Raw genomic sequence first — 26,450 nt, forward strand, 5'->3', positions numbered from 1 at the left:
TTTGGACCAAGTGAAGACTGAGTTGGGTCTATGAAGTGTTTTACTAGCACCGGGAGATGCCTGTTGGCCCTAATTTCCAGCCCGGACTTACTGTTAAGACACAACAGGTGTGGATACCCTGCATCAGAAAGCTCTCATCAGTCTTCCGATGACTCAGGGTCAGAAGGTGGTTACCATGGAATCATTCACAACAGCACAATGCCGCTCCTCCAATAATGTGTTTATTTACATGAAAACACCATTTTATACAAATTGAAGACAAATCTTGAAGGGTTTGTCCAGGCTTGCCTTCCCCATTCCCTGATTTTGTCCCTTCCACTCTCATCTTTTTTGGTATCATAAATAAAGGGTTTTAGACTGAATCTATCTCTTTTTTCCCCATCCAAAGTTACTTTGAATATCTAACGTCCATAGCCATCCTTCAAAGAAAACTCTTGCCCAGAGTCATTTTATTTAATTTATTTATGTAATACAGTGTAGAAAGCTATCATGGTCATAAGCAATGATCCTGTACAATCATCCTGCAGAAAAGTTTTTGGGAGAAATCTTGGTAATTTGAGACCAGCAGAGAGCTCCCACCCCCCCACCCCCACCCATAAAAGCGCTTACAATGAACAGGGATTCTTTTCTTTATCAAAGATCTGAAGATACATGGACGAAAAAAGTTTCAATTCTCAATGCCTCATGTGTGCACATAAAACAGGCACGAAGAAATAAACGTCTATCCTCATAATTCCTATATCACACATAGAGCAGAAGCAGCAATCTGTACAGTAAAATGCAATTGTGGAAAAAAAAAAATCCTCTAACTCATTTGGATTACATAAAAACGTTGAACTTTAAAATGCATAGTGATCAGGAAAAGAATACTTAGGCAAGAGAAGCAGCTAAACTCCCACGTTCACAGAAGGCATCCCCCATCGATTCTTAAAGCATATTTCAAAGTAGGACTTAGTGGGGTCACAAACCACAAGGATAATATACAACTGGCTAAGGGGCTACGTGATAAATAATCAGGAGAGCATCTATTCATGCACTAGTTGGATACAGCTAAATTCTTTACAGTACACAAAACCCATTAATAATGTAGTGTAGAGACCGAAATGTGAAGAGAGAGAATACATTACTGATTTGTATATTAATTCAAGTTCAGGCATCTACTTGTGTTACAGCACAGCTGTCGAAAGGCGATAATGAGTAAATAATAAAACAGAAGGGTTTGCTTTTTTCCACGTTATTCTCTAAACGAACACCGATGGGTAGTGAAGCAATGGTTTTGCTGTTCGATTTCAGAGGCTGCTGCGGCGGCGGTTTAGTTCTGCATCTGCTCAAAGAACTTGTAAGTTGGGTTTTCGTAGCCATTTTGCTGCATTTTAGAGAGGTGGCGCTCTTCTGGGGTCACAGCAGCGTCAACCTACAGAGCAAGAACCGGGACAAATGAGTCTTTTTAAAAAAACAATCTTTTAAGAGCACACACGGAGAAGCTCAAGAAAGATAAGGTGCACTGTACTCTTTTTTTTTTTTAAGCCAAGATTGCAGAACACCCACAAATTTTCCTTTCTTTTCCACTTTGATGTAGAGTAGAGAAGGAGGTCTTCCCTGGAGCTCAAATGGTAAAGAATCCACCTGCGACACAGGAGACCAGGGTCGATCCCTGAGTCGGGAAGATCCTCTGGAGGAGGGCATGGCAACCCACTTCAGTATTCTTGCCTGGAGAATCCCAGGGACAGAGGAGCCTGGTGGGCTACAGTCTGTGGGATTGCAAAGGGTCGGACACGACTACTGGAGGAGAAGGTGGCGCTACAGAGGATGGGATGGTTGGATGGCATCATTGACTCAATGGACACGAGCCTGAGCAAACTCTGGGAGATAGTGAGGGACAGGGAAGCCTGGCGTGCTGCGGTCCATGGGGTCGCAGAGTCAGACACCACTGAGCGATTTAACAACAACGCCTGAGCCCACCAGTTACGCAGATACTCCATCTGGCCACTAGGTGGCGCGCAAAACCTTGACCGGCTGGCTTGCCTTGCGCAGTGCTCATTGGTTGCTTCCCTCCCTTAGTAGTAACTGGATACATTTAAGGCAGTAAAGATGCTTCTCTTCCCCTGTTGGCTTGAAAAAGGACAAAAGGCTTCCATGAAACTGTTTTACTTGAAAGTGTGGTGTCAAGCTAGAAAAGAAAAAATTCAAGTATTGAGAGAGATTTAGCTAAGCAGAATGGGTGACACTCAAAATCTGAACTGCTGAGTATCTCCGCACCCTTGTTTTAGTTTGTCCCTGTTTTTACCAAATTTAATACGTTAAAGAAAGGCTCTTTTAATTAAAACAATGATATAGATGAATCAAAAAATATTAAAAGATAAAGAGAATCCTCCCGGCCTTCTCTGTGGACAGAACCTTGAAAGGAGAGTCCTTCTCCAGGAGGCAGACAGAAGCAGAGATGGCTCTTGGAGGGGGCTTTCCTTCTCAGTCAAGGTGAGGGGGGAAAATCCAAATATATTTTCTCTGGGGTCTGTTCCCTTTAATGCGTTCCTTCAGATAAAAGTGGGTGTGCTAACAGCAGGATTCTGGACACTTCAATGTGAATACAGATGAGTAACAATATTTCCTGATGAAGCACAGTGGAGTCCAAGCTGCCAGCTCCAGGAGACCGGAAAGGGATGCAATTTACATAGAATGCACTGGGCAAACCCCCTGGGAGGGTGCCAGGTGGAGATCTTGCTCTAGGATGTTGACTAATAGAAAACAACTACAGCGGTGTCAGTTTAAAATCCATGGAGGGGCATGAAGGAAAAAAAACAGGCTGGGGTAGCTCTGAGAGGCTGAGGAATGGGAGAGAGACAGTCACTCTTGACGGGGAACTGTGAGGTTTTCCTGCATAGGCGTCTCCCTCCCGGAAAACCTGCATCTTCCACTGATAAGAGCAAAAGGGAAACTTCTGTACTTCCACTCCGTCTGATCCCCCAACATACTGTTAACTCCATTCTGCCTTTACTTTTATATTGAAATTCTGGAAGGGGATGTTCATTTTCTCTCCCCACCCCAGGAGGCTGTAAATGTCTTGAAGGTAGGATCAGTTATATTTTCGTCTTGGTACTAAGTGTTACACATTCCTGGCAGTGCCTAAATGATCAATTTCTACTCGATTAAACCTAAGTGGGTTTCGAACAACAACAAAAAAAAGGAGATAAAGAAAGAACATACTGTTCCAGATTATTATTTTCAACTGAGCACTAAGGTTCTAAAAGTATGTCTGGCTAAAGATTTAAACAGATGCCCTCTGTTGATACGGTGGGTCCTCTGAGTTGTAAACTTGGGTTTGTCCTCCCAGGGTCTCTGTCAGGGCCAGTTCCACTTACTCTCTGCAGGCCAAGCCAGATGTATGTTTGGGGCGGGGGAAGGTGTTCAGGTTTCGGGCATATCTGCTGTACCTCAAACAGTCCACAGAAGAGAGGAAGTCCTTATCTCTTTGCTGAATACATGAAAACTTACATTGTGTTATTAGTGTTTTAAAACAAAAATAACTTTTCCCTTAGATATTGCAACCAGCACCAGGCAAGAAGAAGTCAACTGCCTGTTGACCACAAGCATGGAGACCTTAAATTAGCTGGAACCAGAGGATGGGTGACCTTGATTCTTGAAATACCACCTGACTACCTCACCGCCAACAGAAGGATGTCCACAAGCTGATCAGGCATCCTATGACCTTCTCTCTCACTCTGTCTTTAAAAACCCTTCCCTGAAAGCCACTGGGGAGGTCAGGTCTTCTGAGAATTAGCCGCCCATACCACTTGCTTGGCCTTGCAACAACCTGTTCTCTGTATCTATGAGTTCATGTTGTTTTTTTTTTTTAGATTTCACATATAAGTGAAGTCTCACAGTATTTTTCTTTTTCTCTGTCTGGCTTATCTTGCTTAGCATAATGCCCTCAAGGTTCATCCGTGTTGTCACAAATGGCAGAATTTCCTTCTTTTTCATGGCTAAATAATATTCCATCACATGTGTATCACATTTTCTTTATCCATTCATCCATTAATTGGCACTTAGTTTGTTTCCATGCCTTGGCTATTGTAAATAATGCTGTGCTGAAATAGGGGTGTCATTTCTAGATAGTGATTTCATTTCCTTTGGATACATACTCAGCAGTGGAGTTGCTGGGTTGTATGATAGTTCTGTGTTTAGTTTATTGATGAACCTCCATATTGTTTCTATGGTGACTGCACCACTCCTTTGGTCTACATTATTCATTAGCTGGTGTGGTCTAGTCATGGTACATAAATCATCTTCTATCCCTCGACATGATGTCTTAGCACCAACAGACCTGCTCTTTGGTATTTTTCCTTATTGGGTTCAGGGGGAAAAAACGTGACTATGGTTAACAATACTGTATCGTATATTTGAAAGTTGTTTAAAAGAATAGATCTTCAAAGTTCTTATAAGAAGAAAAAAATCTGTAATTATGTGAAATGAAAGTTGTTCACTAAACTCTAGTATTCTTGCCTGGAGAATTCCATGGACCGAGAGGATCGTGGCAGGCTTACAGTCTATGGGATTGCAAAGAGTTGGACATGACTAAGCGATTCACTTTCACTTCCAAACTTATTTTGGTAATCACCTCATAATATGTACATATATCAAATCATCATGTTGCAAACTTAAAACTAATACAGTGTTACATATCAGTATATCTCAATAAAACTGGAATAAGCTGGTTTCCCCAAGGTTACTTTATGACTTCACCTCACGGGCCAGTTGATGTCTTTCAGTCTGAGCCAGAGTTGGAATGAATGCTTTGGCAAATCTCAACGCAGCTGGAATAGACATAAAATTCCACTGGAAGGACACCGTGCCAATGGATGCTCCAAATTGCTGTCCCTGGGAGGATAATCAGAGCTGTTTCCCCAGCCCTTTCTCTTCCTTTTATCTGCTCTGTTTGCAACAAATGAGGTCACTGGGCTTTAACTGGCAATTGTGTCATTAACCAGGAACTTGTAAGTTACAACGCCGTCATTAAAGATCAGCACCAGTAATGAGAGATTTCCCTCACTCTCCGAATCTGCTTGCTGAGAAATAGCCTGTCTACAGTCCTATGCCATTAGAACTTGGGCATTTTTTTGCTCTGTGCCACCTCTTAACCGAGATTTCAAAGAATGTGGAGATTAAAAAGCATCTTGCCGCGGAGATCAGGCACTGCTAAATGTCAGAAGAAAACATAATGCTGCTTGATTGTTGGAGTATTAAACTTGTATTAATACAAGTTTACCTGGACCTACACCAACCCTCACAACTGGCTGCATTCATCAGGGGCAGGGGAACAATGAAATAGCTAATCTCTTCTTCGAAGGCCAAAGCCAAACTCTTATTTAGGAGAGCACGGCCAGAGATGCGAGGCTCAGAGGATGGTGTGCGAGTCAGGCAGCTAACTTTCCTGCCTTTTCCTGGCCTCTTTTCTACTTGCTAATCCTTGTGACCCTCTGCCGCTGGGAGGGTGGCTTATGTTTCCCCAGTCCTGCAGTGGGGCAGCTTGGCCCCCAGATTCTCAGAGGGCTTGGAGCTACAGGAGAAGGGATTACCTTTACAACGTGGCACCCATGGAGTATGGATGGCATCATTTTGTCCCCAACTCCTTGAAAGCTAAAGGTGGAATGCTGAGTGCTCTGGTCCACGGATAAACCTACCACCGAGGGAAGTCAGGGGGAGCCTTCCTCCCCTGCAGGGTTCAGTCATCGGTCACTCACGGCTCAGCCATAGCCCTGCTGCTGGCCACCCCCATGTGAGGGCCAGCCCACCATGACCCTGGGCGCACTGGGCCTCAATATCATATCACTTCCCTTCAAGTGGAGCTGGGGGAAGATGGAACCAGTGGTGCTTATTCTGGAAGGAATTATAGAGCAATGGAGCAGGGGGCTGAATGCTCCCTCCTGCCTCTTTCCCTACCCTCACCTCAGGCGGGAATCAGGCATCACTGGCTGAGACAAAAACCCACCTGCACAGCACCTCTGAGCACCGCTTCTCTGGCCTTTCTGGGAGCAATGACTGATCTGAAGTCTTCATCTTCTTCAGAGATCCTGGGACACTCTCTACGCTGAACCCCAGCTTGGCTTCCATGGGCCGCTGCTACTGACCCTTTCATCCCTTCTAGTAACCTCACAATGTTGGTTTTCTACTGTATATGTGTTGATTTTCATGTACATCGTACAGACCTGAGCCTAAAGAGCTCAATCCACTGGGTCCTAACATCACCTTGGGTAGAACTTTCGACGACTGTTTGGCCAATGCCCTCTTCCTACCCCTCTCTCCCTCAACTAGACTCTTTGAAGCCATTTATTCCTTCACTATATGCAGACGAATTTATAGCTCAACCATTAGACTGCAGACGTAAAATCTATTTGGATCTCTCCTTAATTTCTAGACTCCCCCCCTGCTGCCAACGTGGCTCTCATGTAGGTGCTTTAAGCTTGGAGGAGGGCCAGTGAACATCCTATTTTAATTTTATTAGGTAGAGTAACCAGCCCGTCTGCTCCTACCAGAACCTGGGGTCAGTGGGATTTTCAGAACCTCACTGGCAGGACAATGGTGGGTAATTCAGTGGGTGCTGGGATCGTCAGCCCCCAGAGATGGTGTGACAAAGGGCTGTCCTGTCACCGCTGGAGGTACCAGCGAAGCACTGTCATCTCCGTGAGAAACCACGGCTAATGACTTACAGACTGGATTTCTGGCTTCATGACGAAGCAACTCATTAAATCAGTATTTACTGCTTAGTTTTGCAAAACAAAAACTAGTGACTGCTCACCTCCAACTGGTAACGTTTCTATGAATAAAAGCACTAGGCGTGCTTCACTTCCTCATCTCTGTGATCTTCTGCAGCAATCCTTCCCTCTAAGAAGCAGCGAATCCTTCCCTCTAAGAAGCAGCGAATCCTTCCCTCTAAGAAGCAGCGAATCCTTCCCTCTAAGAAGCAGCGAATCCTTCCCTCTAAGAAGCAGCGAATCCTTCCCTCTAAGAAGCAGCGAATCCTTCCCTCTAAGAAGCAGCGAATCCTTCCCTCTAAGAAGCAGCGAATCCTTCCCTCTAAGAAGCAGCGAATCCTTCCCTCTAAGAAGCAGCAAATCCTTCCCTCTAAGAAGCAGCGAATCCCTGGAGACCAAAGCTTTTGTTGAGGTTTCTCCTTCACAGCTGAATTCTGTCCTGACAGATGTAGGCCCATCCATCTGGGGATACCCATTTACTCATTTTTGTTCTTAGTGAAATAAGGTTACTCATTAATGAAGCAGGTTAACCAGCCATCTAGTCAAGGCTGTGGTTTTTCCAGTAGTCATGTACAGATGTGAGAGCTGGACGGTAAAGAAGGCTGAGCGGCGAAGAATTGATGCTTTTGAGCCGTGGTGTTGGAGAAGACTCTTGAGAGTCCCTTGGACTGCAAGGAGATCCAACCAGTCCATCCTAATGGAGATCAGCCCTGGGTGTTCACTGTAAGGACTAACGTTGAAGTTGAAACTCCAGTAATTGGCCACCTGATGCAAAGAGCTGACTCATTTGAAAAGACCCTGATGCTGGAAAAGATTGAGGGCAGGAGAAGAAGGGGACGACAGAGGATGAGATGGCTGGATGGCATCACTGACTTGATGGACGTGCGTTTGAGTAAACTCCGGGAGTTGGTGATGGACAGGGAAGCCTGGCGTGCTGCGGTTCATGGGGTCGCAAAGAGTCGGAAACGACTGAGCGACTGAATTGAACTGAACTGAACCAGCTGGCAATAAACTTATTTCCCTGTTCTTAAGGGTGAGAAGCCCACTCAGACAGGCAGAGAAACGTAGCAGGGGGGCATCACTTGATTTGGCATACACTCTGAGAGCAACGATGCTGAAACGCCCTTTCATGCTGCATCACCCTGGCCTGGTGAGGCAGCCCAGCTGCACAGGCTGGGTTGCAGTTCCATGTGTCTGAATTCAGCTAGACTATCACCTTCCTGAAGGCTGGGATGGTATCCAGCGCCTTAGATGAAGATCTCTTCCAATACTCAACACGGAGCTTGATGAAGGGTTGGGTTACCTAACGGACTGGAGAGAAAGGAAGACCTCTCCAGGGTGAAAGAGATGGGTTTCTGGGCTCTTCACAACCTCCTTACTTTAAAAAAGAAGGAAGTGAGTGGAAATAACGAAAAGAAACACCAAAGGAGGTGGGGCGGTCAGTCTAGAGGTTCTCAGTTGCTCTTAAGCGAACAAAATGAACAACAGAGGGGCTGAAGGACTTCTCTTCCCACAGGGATGCCTTCTGGCTTAAAAATTAATTGACTTTTTTCAGAACTCGTGTTAAAGCGTCAGCTGCTCTAACAGTCCAAAACTGAGAAGACCTTTTTTTGCTAACTAATCAAAAAAACTTTTTTTAACCCAGGTAGCTATGTGTGTGCGTGCTAAGTTGCGTCTGACTCTTCGTGACTCCATGGACTGTAGCCCAACAGGCTCCTCTCTTCATGGGATTCTTCAGCCAAGAACACTGGACTGAGTTGCCATGCCCTTCTCCAGGGGATCTTTCCCACCCTGGGATTGAACCTGCATCTCTTATGTCTCCTGCACCGGTAGGCAGGTTCTTTACCACTAGCGCCACCTGGGAAGCCCCAGGTCTGCTTAGACAACTATATAAAAGGCTTTCCTGGTCGCTCAGATGGTCAAGAATCGACCTGCAATTTGGGAGACTCGGGTTCGATCTCTGGGTCAGGAAGATCCCTTGGAGAAGGGCATGGCAACCCACTCCAGTATTCTTGCCTGGAGAATTCCATGGACAGAGGAGCCTGGCGGGCTGCCCATGGGGTGGCAAAGAGCCAGACATGACTGAGCAACTAACACTTTCACTTTTCATATAAAAGGCAGGAGCGCTAACACTAAATATACATCTTGATTCTCAAAACTGACTGCGTGTTTGATTCAGCTGTGAAAATCTTCTACACTGAGATTTCTAGCCTCCTATTCAGAAATTCTGTTTCCCAAGGTCTGGGGTGGGATCTGGGGAATGTGTCCTTGGAAATCGGTACCTTGTAAGCAAGTCTCAGCATGATCATGGCAGCCAGCTCCCAGATGCCTTGTTTCATTGCCTGGCATCACAGGCTCTGATAGAGGCTGTATCCTTCCCAGATTTCCATGCAAAAGTCCTAATTCCCAGTACTTTATACATAATACCCATACGTTTGTTGTTTAGTTGCTAAGTTGTGTCTGACTCTTTCAACCCCATGGACTGGAGCCCACCATGCTCCTCTATCTGCGGGATTTTCCAGGCAAGAATACTGGAGTGAGTTGCCATTTCCTGCTCCAGGGGATCTTCCCGACGACCCAGGGATTGAATTCACGTCTCTGGTGTCTCCTGCATTGGCAGGTGGATTCTTTATCTCTGTGCCACCTGGGAAGTCCTACTCTGACCTTGGCTCCACTGAATTTGACATTGAAAGAACACTTCTTTTGTCTGGGTCTGTTTTCTCATGTATAAAATGAGATCAATTAATTGATCCTTGAGATCTTTTTTCGCTCTAGCAATTCTCAACTTCTCAAGATGTATTAATTCACTTACTCTTTAATAGTTTCCTAAAAACTACATAAACCGTGAGGTTCTCCTCTTCTCAACCTGCATTTTAAATGCATATAAGGAACTTATTTGTACATTTTATTTTACAGTATTTTGTGTCATGGGTTTAAGGAGTCATATTTGAATCTTGCAGCTTAATCAATTTTGTTGGTGTAACTTAACTACCTCTGTGTTATACATACTCCTATTTCCCACAGGTTGGGCTGCTGGGAGAGTGTCAAGGAAATGGAATTGTCACTTTGTGGGTCTTCTCTCCATCTTCAGGGGCACTGCACTAACACCTTGACAACCTTGACTAACTTTGTATATGTTGCTCAGCCCTTGGGTACGACGTGATTTTCTGTGAAACTCTAAAGGTTAAAGACTGTTTACTGAAAATTATTTACTGTTACCTGGCTTGAGTTAGAAGTCACATGATTTATTTAAAAGTACAGGAATAGGGACATGCCTGGTGGTCCAGTGGTTAAGAATCCACCTTCTAGTGCAAGGGACACAGGTTCAGTCCCTGGTCGGGGAACTAAGATCCCACATGCCACAACTAAAGAGCCCACACACTGCAACTGTTGAGCTCGCTGGTGCAACAAAGACCCCAGCATAGTAAAAAAAAAAAAAAAAAAAAAAAATCCAGGAATAAATGTATCAAAAAAAAGTTTTTTTCAACAAAATGCAGCCATCCACGTCCTTTTTTATTTGTAACTTTTTTTTTTTAATGTTTCATGGCAGTCACAATATCTTTAAGCCAGGCATTATCCTTAGTATTATTTTGATATTTCAATACAAAATAAGAAGTTGAGATAGCGTATATCCCCATTGCCTTGACCACAGTAGTTATAAGTCAGAATGGATAAAAACCAAAAGCAAGAAAATAGCTGCAACTTGAGTAGGAACGTGGATTGTTTTTTCAAAGAAGAGATACTTGAATGATTCTAACAACAAGCAAGAGTTCCTTTATCGTCTTTAACTCCCGGCTGCAAACATGCAGCCAGGTTCACCTACCTCCACCACACCATGATGGATGGATGTGTACTGTTTCTTCTTCAGCATCACCAGGGTGATGACGATCACTGTTGCTATGACAACACCGCCCACCATGAGTCCAATGATTGCACCTTTGTTGGAACCCACATCTTCTGCAAAGAACACCTTGAAAACAAATCAAGAAAAAGGACTGTAACTATGGGAGATGTATGGATGAGGAATGTGAAAAGTTTTAGTATACTCAGTCTACGTTTTATGCCATAAGTTTGAATTGTTGCATACTCAAATACTTGGTGAGCACTTGAAAAAAAGCCGAATTATACTGACTAAAAATGACATCTTCAGTCTGTAGAATAATGTACCACGTGCCTTCCCCAGTCCTAGAATGGCCACTCCCCCTGCCTCTACCCTTCAGTATGTCTTTAGGAAGGCAGACAGAAGCCTGCAGGGATCTGAAACCCTCTGACAGGTGGACATTCTGTAAGTGGAGGAGGGCAGCTCTTAGATCTATCAGAAACTGGAAAGGCATGGTTCATGATCATAAAAGGGGGTCAGTATTTTCCCAGTCACAGCAGGTTTAAACTGGGAGACCTGACGCATGACAGCTATGCCTTAGGTACTTCTCCAAACCACAGATGCCCTCGTTTTCTTAGAAGGACATTTTCAATACACAGGAACATGCATTCTAAGACAAAGGCATTAAACAGAAGGAAAAAGGCATCTTGTTACCTACTCTAGGCCACAATAATTCACCAAGACACTAATTAACCTTGAGAAGCATCATATGCTTATAAGGCACTTATTTCAAAGAGAAGAAGCAGTCGGCAACAAGATAAGAATTTTAATAACCACACATTGACACGTGCTTTCTTACTATGATGTCTCTGGCAACCCAACTAAAAATGTTTTAGTCTTGATGTTTATTTGAGTTAAACATGAAAAGAATTTAGAGAATACTGTGAAGAAATTTATTCAGTGATAAATTTATTACACTACATTCCTTCATACTGTTTGTAAAAGTGAGTCATTATTTTTCATCTTTACTTGAATGGAATTATAAAAGCACACTGCAACTTTCATCATCTTTTATGTAAGGAGATGCTCTTATGCCAGATCATCTGGTTTAATTACCATGGAATGTATACCATGTTTGCTATATAAATTAATAAAAATAGCCCCCTAAATAATTCTTTTGATATAATCTCAAGATAGTAAAATGATAGTCAAAACTAGAACTGACATCCTAGCAATCTGAAAAGGTGACATGAAATGCAGCGAATAAAGCAAATTTCGAAAAGAGATTTATTCATAGTTTATCTGCAACAAAACTAGAAACTGTTCATAATTATGCCCCTTTCTAAACAAATATGCTCCCTCAACATATTTGTAAAGAACAAATCATTAATTAGCTAATGATACAAGTATGAGGTAATCAGAAATGTGTGTAAGTCTGGACATCTTCCTGTGTCTTTAAGAAAATACTGTAATTTTGTAATATTCATTGCACTAATTATAGTACATTATCTTATCAACTAGTTCAGTAGAGGGAGCTGATTCTCATAATTGCTGCTGCCGCCATTAGTCACTGTCGCATTACAGGAGTTTGTGTAATTGCGGAGATGGGTTTTCATGACACAGGCTCCAGAAAATGCAAAGCCACACATTAATCTTCAGCTATCTGCCCCACCAGCTTCCAACTCTTCAGCAGAATTCCCAGGTTTTTTTTTTTTATTAACCTCTTCAGCATCACTGAGATCAAGAGTGGCCTTGATTCTATAATAACTGACACGGTATTAACCCGCCAAGGAAAACCATGCTTCAAAGAGTTCAGTGTACCCTTACCAAAAAGATTATGGGAGTTGAAATGCAAATCTGAACCGCAAGTCAGTTTTGGATTTGCCCCAGTTGTTTAGAGTGAAAAGAGGCACACATCATACTTTACAGGTGCTTCTGTCAGAGTTTAATACTTGGATTTATAAATTTTATTCATGAATAATGGAAAGACAGTTTCCCCTTGAAAGGGAAAAAGACACACACACTTATACACAAACAAAAATAAAGTGCCTAAGAGCCTCCTTCTCAAGGATTATTATTGCTTTCAGAATTTTACTACCACCTTTATTCACTACTGAATGTGTAGTCAAATTGTTTTCATTATTAATTTAAGCCACTTACTGGGCTTACTCTTAAGATGGGAGGAACCCTAACATGATGAAGGACTGATTTACCTGAAGCTTTTGGTAAAGGGCTTTATGTAACTACCTTAAAGGAGATGATGCGTGTTTTTTGATTTACTCCAATGCTGACATTTGAGGGGGGGAAAGGGTGAGTGTATCTGAAAAGGAAACCACTGTCTTTCCTGCCCAAGTCTTCTGCTGAACAGCACTGCTGGGAATAGCCTCATCTACCCCTTATGCCCACCTCCAGAGGCCCCAAACATCCTGCCCCTCAGGAAGAATTGAAAGTGTGGGGAGGGGACCGAAGGATGGGCAAGGGAGAGAGTTCCACATGTGAAATTAAGCAAACGGCCATGAACGCTGTTTTGTGAACCTAAGTAGTATTTGCACATGTTTATTTGCAATTTTGATCCCTCACACAAACCTATCATAAACCCGATGTCCTAGAAAAAAGAAAGGAAGTTAATGAAAACGGCTGCTAGACTAGAAATTAATTCCATTTTAAGTCCTTTGTGGGCTTAACCGCTTTCTATACCTATTTTTATTGCTGTTCAGTCGCTAAGTCGTGTCCGACTCTTTGCGACCCCGTGGACTGTAGCACACCAGGCTCCTCTGTTCTCCACTATCTCCAGCATTTGTTCAGATTCATGTCCACTGAGTCGGTGGTGCTATCTAACCATTTCATACACTAAGAACTACATCTAAAGAGCCTCTTTTTCTTTTCTTCCTATTTTCATGATGATCCTATAGGCAAGCATGTTATTTTTGTTTTAATCTTTTCCTTCACTGGATTTCTGACCCAGGAGGCATGCGAGTCATTTGGCAAGACAGAGTGGCCGGAAGCGGGAGATTATGTCACCTACCAATTTTTATTTATTTATTTTTCAAACTTTTTATTTTGTATTGGGGTATAGCCGATTTAAAGTGTTGTGATAGTTTCAGGTAAACAGCGAAGGGACTCAGCCATACACATACTGTATCCATTCTCCCCCCAACTCCCCTCCCATCCAGGCTGCCACATAACATTGAGCAGAGATTCCTGGGCACTGCATAGGACCTTGTTGGTTACCCATCTTAAAGATAGCAGGAGGCACATGTCCATCCCACAGGTTCATTCTCTAAGTCTGTGAGTCTGTTCCTGCTTTGCAAGTTCATTTGTATCATTTCTTTTTTCACCTACCAATTTTTGATGATGAACTTCATATCCTGAATCATGTCGGAATTCTGCGTCCATCTTCACTTCAGAGATCTCTTCTGTCTTGATGTTTGTTAATCCTGAACCTGTATGACACCATAAGCATTGTACCATAATCAAAACACACAGGCCAGTCCATTTGTTTTATCTATAAACAATATCATTACAACACAAAGCCTACCAGAAACTTCCTCTTAAGCCTAAAGTTAGACAAAAATCGATTAATGACTTTCTTCAAGAAAAATGACACCCTATATTTAAATCCTTAACCACTATCTTTTTTAAACAAAAGAAATTAAAGATTAAAGAAATTTGAACTTAAGGCTTCTATTGCCTTTAAGCACATGCTATAATTTTTTTTCTTAATGGGGAAAAACAGAAGTTAAATGCTAGTTGGGAGGCTGGCAAGGATTTGTTTCTAGAATATGCTGGCTTGGTTTAGGGGCTTATTGCTTAGCCTATAATGTGTCTCTTTCCTTCAGAAAAAGTAATAAAAGGCTTTAAAAATGAGCATTAATTACCTGGTAGAACAAAACTGCTACTTTGGGACTTTGTTCCTATTACAAATAAATTATGCTTATGCTTCTATGCAGTGAAGCTCTGTAAAAATCGTATCATTTATTTAGTTAAGTGATTTAGCTACAGATATTAATACAAAATGTAACTGGTTCATCTGCTGAATAAAGAACTGCAGTACGTAATTTTTGAAAAATGTTTCTGTGGACTAAGAGAATTTCTAAATGTACTAATGTTTCTTTACAAATTGCTATATGATCCTTACACTAATTGTTATCATGAATTTAATTTTTTTTCTGATGATAATTTGAAGTTTAAAAACAAAATGCAAAGTAATTTTTAAAACCCAAAGTGAAAGAGAACAGTATAAATATGATTTACATGTTGTAGCATTTAAATATCAAAAGTCTGAATTTTAGGATGAGAACGGCTTCTAAAATCACCTGTTTTCTGCTCTTCCCACCCAGGGGTAAACTGTCAGCTCTACTTGAAAAGAGAGGAATAGATCAGTTTGCCTCCATTTTTAGACAGCTTTGTCTACTAGAATGGTGTTTCTTATACTAAGCCAAAATCAGTTTCCTTGTAACTTCCACTCTTTGTTCAACACAGAACAAGCTTGAACTTCCCTTCTGCACAACAGCCTTGAACAGATCAGAAACTCAAGAAAAGACATCACATTCCTGCTGATTTTTCTCCTACTTGGGCTCCAAGTTCCTTCAGCTCCCATGGGACCTAATTTCTTGCTTTTGGTATACCACTCTTACAATCTTGTCTACAAGGTGCTGTGAACCCCGTCACAGATCTTGTTAAAAGTGAAAAGCAATGTCCACAGCGTATGATGGGCCAGTCTAACAGCACACTCTATACAAAAGAGAAAAGGGGATAATTTGACAAGATCCAGGGAGCTCATGCTGGTTGTGACATATCACTGATTCCTTGGCCAACTGCTCAAAGAGCTTCCATTTAACAACCTATTCAAAAATGGACCCTAGATCAATGTCAGTCTCCATCTGGCTGGTAGCCTGTGATGCTGTCTTCTGCTCATCAGAACTATGTTTTCTTATTCCTGTCTTCCTAGGTCTTGCTAGTCCACAAAGATCAGTGAGAGCGGTTTTATGATCTTGCCCTCAAGTTCTCCTAGCCTGTGATTTACCTGGGTCCTAGGGACTTAAACTTGGGTAGAGAAGTGTGGTAGTTTAAAAATACAGCCACAAATTATAGATACTCTTACCATCAAGAGGTGGGACTTAATTCCCTCGTGTGTAGACCTGATATATAGAGACTTGCTTCTAATGAACAGAATGTAGCAAAAGTGGTGGTGTATGACTTGAGCCTGGATTGTAAAGGACAGCTTCCTTTGTAATCTATCTCAGATCACTTGGTCTGGGGAAAGTTGGCTGCCATCTTGTGAGGATACTCAAGCAGTCCTATTAAAAAGATTCACATGGTCAGGCACCGAGTTCTCCTGCCAACTGCCACGTGAGTGAGCCATCGTGGAAAAAAACACAACCAGCCCCAGCCAAACCTCAAGCCCTCAGATGCATGGAGCTATGACAGATGTCTTGATTGCAACCTCCTGAGAGACCCTGAGCCTTAAGCATCCAGCTAAGCCATGCCTGAAATCCTTGAAATCCATTATAAGAGGCTAAATGTTTATTCTTAAGTTGCTAAGTTATGGGGTTATTTATTATATAGTAATAGATAGCTATTACAAAAGACTGTGGGCTCAGGTGTGTCTCTTTGCGACCCCATGGACTGCAGCCTGCCAGGCTCCTCTGTCCATGGGATTTTTTCAGGCAAGAATACTGGGGTGGGTTGCCATTTCCTCCTCCAAGGGAATCTTTCTGACCCAGGGATCAGACCCATGTCTCCTGCGTTTCCCACATTAGCAGGTGGGTTCTTTACCACTGCGCCACCTGGGAAGCCCATTACAAAGGACTAGCCTTCTTTTCTCATCTTTATCTTTCTAGGGCTTTGATTTCCTTTAACAAAAGACCATTCTCTTCAATATATACATGAAAGACAGACGCACCATCAAAGTGGGACAGTTTCTCCTTCTCTCATGTTTTAACTGGTCCGCTCAGTGCACTGCCTGTCCCTGACCCCTAACCCCATCACAAGAACTGTAAGGCTCCCTATTCTTATTTATGTTCCTGCCTTAAAATGATCCGCATTTTCCAATAAATTTCATCTTATTCTGACCTCTAATCTTCCTGATACAAATTTTTATTGGGCTGTGACACTAATGCTTGTTTATTCCTCATTAGTTGTACATTTTTCTCTTTCTACAAACCCTTTTAAATCTGAGGTCCTTTCAGAATCAAAGTCATTTCTTTATACCTTACCTCTTTCTGTCATCAGGATCTAACAATGCAACAGTTAAAGTTATATTTCTGAGATTTTAAGAAAACTCTCTTGAATACTCTTTCCTTCAAGATTCGTGCGACAAAATAACCACATTAAAAAAAGGTAAAGAATGAGCTAGCTCTTCACTCAAAATTTTAAAAACCCACACTCTTCCTGAAAGGATACCAAGAGTACTTTTCATGGTCAAAAAAATCTCAAATTCATGCAGTAAGTCGGAGCAACAGATAATTAATTATGGCACAATAGTTTAGAGGACTTTCAGCAGAAAAAGAGTTCATTTTTTGTACAGCATGTATAGTCAGTCACTGAAGAGTCTTTCATTAAGCAAATCTCATTTAAAGGGGAAAAACTAATAAGCTTTCACCAGGGAAATATCGTTGATAATAAAAGCTAAAACTGTATCTAGTGATATGTGATGATTTAAGAAGATGTAAATAAATCGCGTGGACCTTTGCTTGCAGGTTTACTTGATGCAATCCCTGAGTTATTCTGATTCTACTCTAAGCCCTGCTGGGACTCTTGTTCTCTAAGTCATGGTGAGTCAGGAATAGCCTGCTGTTCATTTGAAGAAACTTTCTCAAAGGATCTGGTTTTCTTTATTAGGACTGGAGAAGGGTGGTTAAATTATAGTGGAAACACACCTCAGAGACATTGGGGGTTTAGTTTCAGAGCATCACAATAAAGTAAATATTGCAATAAAGCGAGTCATACACATTTTTTGGTTTCCCAGTGCATATTAAGGTTATGCTTGCACTGTACTGTAGTCTATTTCTAAAAAGCAATGTGTGTACCTTAATTAAAAATACTTTATTGCCAAAAAAGGCTACCCATCATCTAAGCCTTCAGCGAGCTGTAATCTTGCAATAGTAACATCAAAGATGATTATCACAGATCACCATGATATAATGATAATAAAGAAGTTCGAAATAACCTGAGAGTTACCAAAAAGTGACCTAGAGACACGAACTGAGCAAATGCTGCTGGAAAAATGGAGCTTATCTCAGGGTTGCCACAAACCTCCAGTTTGTAAAAAAAATGCAATAACTGGAAAGTGCAATAAAATGAGGCATGTCTGTGTTTGTCTTCTTTATTCTGGTCAAATGGTGTAACTTGTCCTTCAGAGCCTATTTCTCTCAGGAAGTAAGCCTAGGGGAGTAGCTATAAAGGTCACTGTCCCCAGAAATCACTACTGAAATTATGGTTTCCCTCCGTGACACTACATTCTAGAAGTTACTGTGTCCTGGGATTCCAGATATGAAAGTCAAGGAGAAGTCCTTTTCCTCAGCTGTGATTATACAAAAGCCCTTTCTCTACTTGTTTCCAAGTGACAACAGTGATTGTTCAAAAAACAATGCCATCCATTGAATGACATGATGGGACAATCTTGGAAGGGTCTTCTAAGTTCAGGAAGAATAACAATATAATTTGGCAAAGTAGATTCAAGCATGTGGTCTCAGAAAGTGTGATGATGAAGAACCAAAACTAATGCTATTCAATAGAAAACAAAGGGGGAAATTGATCCACATGTCCAAAAGACTCATTACAAGTGCAAAAAATACAGGGCATATGTATATCTTAATATACATGCAGCAAATAAAGTTATTCAGAAACATACCTTAGTTAAGAGTTTCCCTCACTTTTTCTCTGAGAATTCTTTCCCATCTATGGCCCTCTCCTGGGGGAACTCAAGTTTTACAATAGTGTAAGAAAAGAAGCTTAGCCTCGGTCATTCTCTCAACCGCACAGAACTCTTCTCCTCTTTGCCAATGGATGTGCTCCAAACCTTTCAAAACCCATCCTGAAGTTCATCTCCAGCAATGCACCCCTTGGTTAATGGCCCACCTGCTCACATTCCAAACATCACAAGGTGTTTTACACTTTCTGTTGCTTTGAATTTCCCTGTCTTTCTAATCTCATCTTTCTAAATATGCAGAGTGTGGTTCTTCTATGCCACTTCAAGCTCCTGAGAGCAAGGACCTTATCACTTCAATTCTTTCAACCTTCCAAAGCAGCTGAGGGATCTTCATAAAGTAACAAAAGGAGCTATTGCCAACATTACGACGGGGACTTTAGGAAAGGCTTCTTCCCATCTCTATATATCCTCCAACTCTTAAAACAAATTGCTTTCGTTTAAGAATGTATGGAGAAGTCTATTTCATGTTAAAAAAAAAAAAAAAAAAGACTTCGGTGGTGTTGCCTCTTCCTCAGTATTTCAGTAGGAACATAATGGCCCTGTGTGCCCAATATAGCTGGTTGAGTGAGTGCTTCTAATTCACACTGTATGCTTGTGGATGAGAAGCGTCTCTTCTTTTAAAAATAAAGTAGGAAGTGCCATGAAAAAATGGCCCAAGGCAAAGGACCAACCTGAGCCGGTCTCAGATGCAGTTAGAACGGAACCGACACGCAGCCTTGGGTCCTACCAGTGGGCTGAGCAGGCTGAGGATGTGTCACTTCCCTGTTCCTTGAAATTCACTTGTGTGACACGGGCAATAAGGAAGACGTTAGGCGAGCTGAAGCTGTGCCTGACTTACTGTAATTTATGTCTCTGAAAAGCCCTACAGAAAGGGATCATAGAATCAAGGAGACAGGCTGTCAAGATCTGTCACTCCACTGTCCCTGATGCCCTGTTAATTACACTGCAAAGGCATGAAGAAGCCACAGGCAGACTCTGAATTTCTCCTCAATAATGGTGGTTGGAGGCAGATGTAACCTGAATCTGAGCTGGAAGAAAGAGGGGCAGGGTCTGCTCCTGGCTGAATTTGAACAGGGGATCAGAGGTCAACAACCTCTCAGCATTAACATGTCCCTGTGAGGTTAACACCCTGTTCTGAGATTATTGCAGGGGGTGTTATGAGGATACAGGGGGAAAATATGGGTAGGGCTGCACTCTTGGGAGTATAATCTTCCCAAAATATATATAGGGATTTGTCAATTCAGTTAACTTCTCTCCTCTTTCTGATCTACTGAAAGCAATGGTACTATCATTGGGTGAGGTTGTACGTGGGGTCAAAACCAGGCACGCATATGTTTCTGTTGTGTGTGACATGATTCTTAAAAGTAAATTTGAGACACAGGCTCCATACAGAACAAAGGTGAAAACGTGCTTCTTCTTAATGCTCAGAAAATTACAAAAAGTGTCCATACTAGTGTTAATGGGAATTTAAAGTAGCATAAAAAATAAAGGACTTGTATGGAAAATTAGACATGGGACTTCTGCTGTGCTTTAGACACGCATCAAGAATAATTATATACAACCCACAAAAGACAAAATGGAAATATTTCTGGGTTCTAAAGATATTCCAATTCTGCTATTTTTTAGGAAGACACGTCTAACTGAAGAACTGAAGTTTGAGCCCGGTTCGGTTCGAAACGGGGCATCCGGATACTAAACAAGAAAGGAAGAAATGAGATGTTCCTAGTAGTAACCAGGTCACCACCAGCTGGAGTCTCCGTCTGTGCAGGTCTCCATTTTTCGAGGAAAGATAGGGTCTCTAGAACCCTCTCCACTTAAAAAAGAAAAAAAAATCCCAAGCATTGGAATCGCTCCTTGTCATTGTTTCAAAAGGAACGCTCAGAAATAAAAATCAATCAATCAATCAATCACCTAATCAGGAACTTGGGAAATGAAGTGTAAGGGAAAACAAGGGAGTTTTAAAGTTTGGTGTCCGCGGTCCTTTCACATCCTGCTTCTCCAAGGTTGCAATGCGGAGGGACTGACCGCGGAGACAGGGGCTGCGTCTGCGTAAGCGCGGGATGCGGAGGGGCGGAGGGTACCCGGGTTATACCTGGTCGAGTGGTCAGTCCTCGGTCAGCAGCAGGGCGGGCGTCAACAGGCTCGACTGGGTACAGGAAGCAAGATACACGGAAAGCAAACAAGACAAATCGAGATAGTTAAGTTGTGGCTCCTGAACACAGCGCAGGGAAAAAAAGCATGTGCAATACAACAAGTCATATATAAAAAAAGGAGCAGCTAGTAAAGAACCACAGGTAATCCCGAGCATCAAGGATGGGAGGGGTACCACTTCAAAAGGCTTATCGCTATTGATATGCCAATCCTACTCCTTAACTTTTCCAATAAAAGCACTCACCAGGATACGCGGCAACATCAAAGGAGAGGGGCTGGTGAGAGTGGGTTTTCTTCTCAGTGAGTTTAGAGATAGTTTCTTGGCTTTTGATTAGAAATAAAATACATGATACCCAGTCCGGTGGAAAATCTTAAAGATAACTCCTTTTACAACTGTCCAACGTTATCTTATTTTACAGTTAATTAACTACAAAAGGACTCCGTTAAATACCCAGGGGAAATTCAAATAGGAATTTATCAGCAGAACAAAGCTTCACCACATAATCTGCCATTTAGTGAATCAAATTTGTTCCCAGTTTGAGGGAGGCAGAGGTAAGCCAGAGTTTATCTCCCTCTCTGTGTTTTTTTTTTTCTCTCTGTATTTTTAAAGACTGGTTTCTATTTAATAGATGACATACAGTTGAAATATATGAAGTGAGAGTAGTTCCTTTTGTGTTTGTCGACTTTCACAATTTTGGGTTTGACCCAAAGAAAACATTGAGGGCAGCACAATAGTGTCCACTATTATTTACCATTAGCTGGTATTTCCAAAGTGCTTCTGGTTCTCAGAAAATATTAACTTGAACTTACCCTGGTCTTTCAAGAAATGGGCGAGGGGGAGAAACAAAGCTTTTAGGATTAACAATGGACAAGGGGACAGCAAAGCCAGGTTGTTTGTTGTTCTTTAGTTGCTAAGTCGCATCTGACTCTTTCGTGACCCCATGGACTGTAACCCCCTGAGGCTCCTCTGTCTGGGATATCTCAGGCAAGAATACTAGAGTGGGTTGCCGTTTCATTCTCCTTCTTCCTGACCCAGGGATCGAACCCACATCTCCTGCATTGGCAGGTGGATTCTTTACCACTAAGCCACCTGGGAAGGTCAATAAAGCCAGGAAGGAGGGATAAAGCCTCTTGGGTATGGCCCTGGAAATAGAAAGGTAAGAAGATAAAAGTGACCAGTGGTGTCCGTGGGAAGAGAGGGTGTCCTGGACGGGATGGCATTTGGATCAGCAATTTCAATAAGACCATGCAGCTTAGTAATGCATACAGCCCGGGCATTCAAAGATGGGATTATATGCCCAAGTCAATTTTGAATGCCACACATTGGCAGGAACAGTGAGGGAGAAGAAAATGGCAGCAAGCCAAGTCTTCAAAACAGGAGGAAGAAATGTTGCTGAGAATACCAAAACATTTGGATACATCCAAAGGAAAAGGTGATTTGGTCCTTTATCATGCAGCCTGGCAGCAGAGAGGAGAAAGGGGGGGTGGAGACACCCAAACCTGATATTTACAATGTAAGTGACCAAGGGCAAATGACCACATCTGAGGCTGTTTTTTTTATAAACAAAATATTAATAGATATAATAACTCTTGTCTTCTGATTGCAACGAGGAAACAAAAATTTTTTAAAATCCATTTCAGAAATCTCCAATACCATAAAATTGCATTTATTAAATATCCTACTTATGAATTAATCTGTGACACCTATTGTGAGGATGACTAATACTCTGTTCTCTGTCAAATGAAGACCTACTTCCTTCTGCAACTCACAAAGACATGTGAACAATACTGTTTCTCTCTATTTCATCCTTTTTCCGTAGTTTAAGGGAATTTATTACTCCTTATAAAATGGTGTTCATGAAGAATTATTGCACTTTTTGAGAACTTCTTGATGACAAGAGCCCCAAATGGTGCTTCAGTTGAAGAAAAAGATACCAAAATCACAGAGCAAAACCTTCATCAGTAGTTAAATCATTAGAAACTGTTTTTGACTCAGAGGAAAGCAGTTGAGTTTGTGGTTTAAATTTTGGTTGAAAACCTGGCAGTCAGTCTTGGGGTCCATTTTAATGCCACCACTTGTACTTCCTGTGCTCTTGGGCAAATCTCATTCTTCCTGACCCTCAGTTCTGTCACAAGGAATCTAGGTTTTCCCAGGGCTGACACATGCACACGTATGCCAAAGACCTTTACAAATGATGAAGCTCTATTCCTTACTTACTGAAAGGAATATGGAAACACATCAACTGTGCATAGAAAAAAGTCTGAAAGATACCACCACAAAAAGCTGTCGTTAGTTTATTTTGGGTGAGTGATCACTCCTATAAATTTCTCTGCCTTTTTGTTTGAAGGTGCATGTATTATTTGAAAACAGTAATAAATACTTTTTCTGTTTTTTGGAAGATAAACAACAATAGTTTTAGTGATGTAAACCTTAGTCTGCTTTAACAATGTGAGGCTGATTGAATATGAATAAATATTCAAAAAATAAGGTATTCTTGTGTTCAATGATCAGACACCAATGCAGTTTTAAAAAGATAATCACATCACTGTAAAAAAAAAATACACTGACAAGACAAAGGAGTGCATTACTTCCCAATGCAAAATAAATATTTCTAATTTTTCAAATGGACCATTTGCTTGTTGAGCCAGAAAGTAACTTTATTTCATTGCCTGCAGCAGCTTTGCATCAAATAGTCCCCTACAAAAAGAGAGAAACAGAAGGATGGCAACTCTAGGACTTCTGAGTTTGTTGGTTTAATAACCAACATTATTAATTATAAATTAATAATAAACCAATTCTAAGCTAAATGCTGCCCAGCATAAACTCTCCTCCCAACCAGTCCCAAGGTGATAGAAGGGCAACAGGAAACCAGTTTTACATGTAGATTAAGAGGTGCCTGAAAAGGCCTGGCTTCCAGGTTTGATGAAATACATTTTTTAATCTCATTTTCCCCATTTTAAAAGTGCTTTGTTCATTGCTGCATTATGGCTAAGTGAAAATGGACCAGGGGGCGATTTCTCGATGCAATTACACACATCCAGTCTTACAAGACTTCTTGTGCCTCTGGAGGAATACTAGAGTATTCTGTGTCTGTGTTACACATAGACAAGCTGACTGCTGGCCACAAAGACTTTCCAGTGGCCACTGCATCCTTCTGATCTTCAGCCTGGCCTGTTCAGGCAGTCATGCAAATACAGAACAAACACAAATGCTATCAACACAAAAGCTTTCAGCCAGATGATTTCATGATCCATGAGAACAACCATTTTAGAAACAACAGCTTCACTTTGGTTTAGCCATTTCAATCTTGTGGCTCAGAAAAACCACAGAATAAAAATCCCTGAAGGCAAATCTCAGCTGGTCAAAGAGCTTAAAATATTGGAAAACTGTTCTGTGATACACTTATTTTTTTCAATATAAATTAAAAGAATGCCTGGGTGACTGACCCTCTCTGTGGATTTGACTGATTGTTCTTGAGAAAAACAACAAATTCTGGTAGCCCTTTGAAGCTCTGATGATGATAAGGATTGTAGGAACAATGAAAGGAAATCCTTTGAGAACTTCAAATATTTTCAACAGCCCTGTATAGGAGCACATGTCAGTACGATTAGCAAGGAATGAGGCTCTGGGGAGAGGGAGAAGAGGAAGAAGGGGAGAAAGAGTGAGATTTTAGGACTATTTTATGGTTTGTTACATTCATTAATTTTAAGGATACAGTAACTCTTCTATATACGAACCTTTGAGTGGCAAACTTTCAAAGATGTGAATGCGTGGTTGCATACTGAGTCACGAAAGTTAGTTCATGTGCCTGGGGTACAGTCACGTGTGTGCATCCTCCACAGGTGGTTCTGTGCTTCTGTAATTTACTGTGTAGTACAGTATAGAGTACAGTAGTACAGTATCTTTATTTCAAGCCGAGGATGTCCAGAAGCAAGTGTAAGAGCAGCTGGTACTACTGTACTTTTCAAGGTACTATGCTGTAAGATGAAACGTGTTTTCTTTTTTTGTTTGTTTTACTTAATTCAGTGATGTTTACTTTTTATGAATTGTGTGTCACTCAGTCATGTCCGACTCTTTGTGACTCCATGGACTGTTGCTCACCAGGCTCCTCCGTCCATTGGATTTCCCAGGCAAGAATACTGGAGTGGATTGCTATTTTCTTCAGGGGATCTTCCTGACCCGGGAATCGAACTTGTCCTCCTGCATTGCAGGCAGATTCTTTATCGTCTGAGCCACCAGGGAAGCCCCTTTAATGTATTATTTGTGTGAAATGCATTAGACATCTATTACAGTACAGTACTATACAGCCAACTGTGTTAGTTGGGTACCTAGGCTAACTCTGATGAACTTACGAATGAACTGGATTTACAAACATGCTCTCAGAATGAAATTCCCGTTCGTGCGTAGGGGACTTACTGTATACTGTTTAAGTCATAGGGTGACTCTCTGAGACAAGCTGGTAAAACTTCTCTAATAAGGTCCTGGTTCTACTTAAAAAAAAAAAGCTACCACTGAACGTTTACTACATTTCAGGCACTTTACTAAGAGCTTTATATATCATCTTATTTAATGCTCACATCCTTTGAGTTAGCAATTACTATCAACTTCATTTTACAAATTAGGAAACAGCCAGAGACACTCTGTGACTTGCCCCAGATCACATAGCTGGAATTTAAACTTGGATACACAGCATTCTGGAGTGTGGGATGGTGGGTCTCTTGGATTGCCACTGTGACAGAAGGAGGGAGGATATTAATGGCATGTTATAGCTGGGGACCCGGGATGCTAGACGGAACACACAGGGCAAACTCACACAAATAAACATTGTCCTGCACCCCACACAGCTTCTTGAATTCCTGCCGGATGTTTTTTCCTTTTTGTTCATGTTAGTTGCTCAGTCGTGTACGACTCCTTGCGACCCCATGGACCGTAGCCCACCAGGCTCCTCTGTCCGTGGACTTCTCCAGGCAAGAATATAAGAATACTGGAGTGGGTTGCCATTCCCTTCTCCAGGGGATCTTTCTGACCCAGGGATCAAACCAGGGTCTCCCACACTGCGGGCAGATTCTTGACCATCTGAGCCACCAGGGAAGCCCTGGACATTTATGTATTGATGACTATGTGAGCCCAGAACCTAACTCAGCTTTACATGTAAACACAAATCATTTCTGCACAGTTCTTACTGTAACCTGGATCTTCCCAGAGCCCACCAATGGATAATATGAAGAAAAACTTAAATTCAGGACCTCTGTATCAGTCTGCATCTGTATTTGTTACATCCTTAAGGGGGCAGACACTTGACTGCCATGTTTTCCACTGGTAGTCAAGCCTGAACACTTATTGAAACATTTACTTTGACGTCCATTATATTGACTCGCCCCTAAATACTGTCAGCTCATTTTAAGACTCATTAAGGAGACTTTTCAACATTTAGAAAATGAGTGTTGGTCTGATGATGGTGAAAACCAGAAATGAGATTCTGAGATCTTAAATATTATTGTCTCCAATATTCTGAAAGAGTTTGCTGTTATTCAATAACATCCTTATTTAATAAGAATATTAGCTCTTTTAATGAGGTCTAGGCAATATAACAGCTATTTCTCGGTCAAGGCTCCAGAGGCACTCAATCACAGACTTTGTCCAACTGGACATCTATCTTGGCAACACTCAAGGGCCCTAAGGTGGGTGTTTAGTCCATTGCTGTTCCGTGTTATCGCCAAACCATTTTTGTACTTGACTCTGACCTTTTGGATCAGTGATGGATCACTTTGGGGGAAACCCAGGATAATAAGTCCA

The 26,450-nt window shown here is 41.7% G+C and overlaps 1 protein-coding gene across 10 annotated transcripts in view; it reads right to left on the reverse strand.

Moving 5' to 3' along the window:
- Positions 1 to 205: 205 nt before the first annotated feature.
- The window catches only part of APP (amyloid beta precursor protein), a 292,111-nt gene continuing 265,866 nt past the window's right edge, over positions 206 to 26,450 (reverse strand). For 3 of the 10 annotated variants that reach the window (XM_081557714.1, XM_081557667.1, XM_081557633.1), the window contains 4 exons: positions 20,595 to 20,648; positions 13,912 to 14,012; positions 10,573 to 10,719; positions 206 to 1,414 (listed from right to left, as the gene is read on the reverse strand). In XM_081557714.1, coding sequence (XP_081413840.1) covers positions 1,313 to 1,414; positions 10,573 to 10,719; positions 13,912 to 14,012; positions 20,595 to 20,648 — 404 coding nt within the window. In that variant the 3' untranslated portion in view covers positions 206 to 1,312. The remainder of the gene's footprint in view (positions 1,415 to 10,572; positions 10,720 to 13,911; positions 14,013 to 20,594; positions 20,649 to 26,450) is intronic. The other 7 variants (XM_081557722.1, XM_081557695.1, XM_081557656.1 and 4 more) reach the window with 3 other exon arrangements.

The sequence above is a fragment of the Giraffa tippelskirchi genome, chromosome 2 (genome assembly GCF_054371585.1).
Source record: "Giraffa tippelskirchi isolate mGirTip1 chromosome 2, T2T-mGirTip1v1.2.pri, whole genome shotgun sequence".
In the NCBI taxonomy this organism is placed as follows: domain Eukaryota; kingdom Metazoa; phylum Chordata; class Mammalia; order Artiodactyla; family Giraffidae; genus Giraffa; species Giraffa tippelskirchi.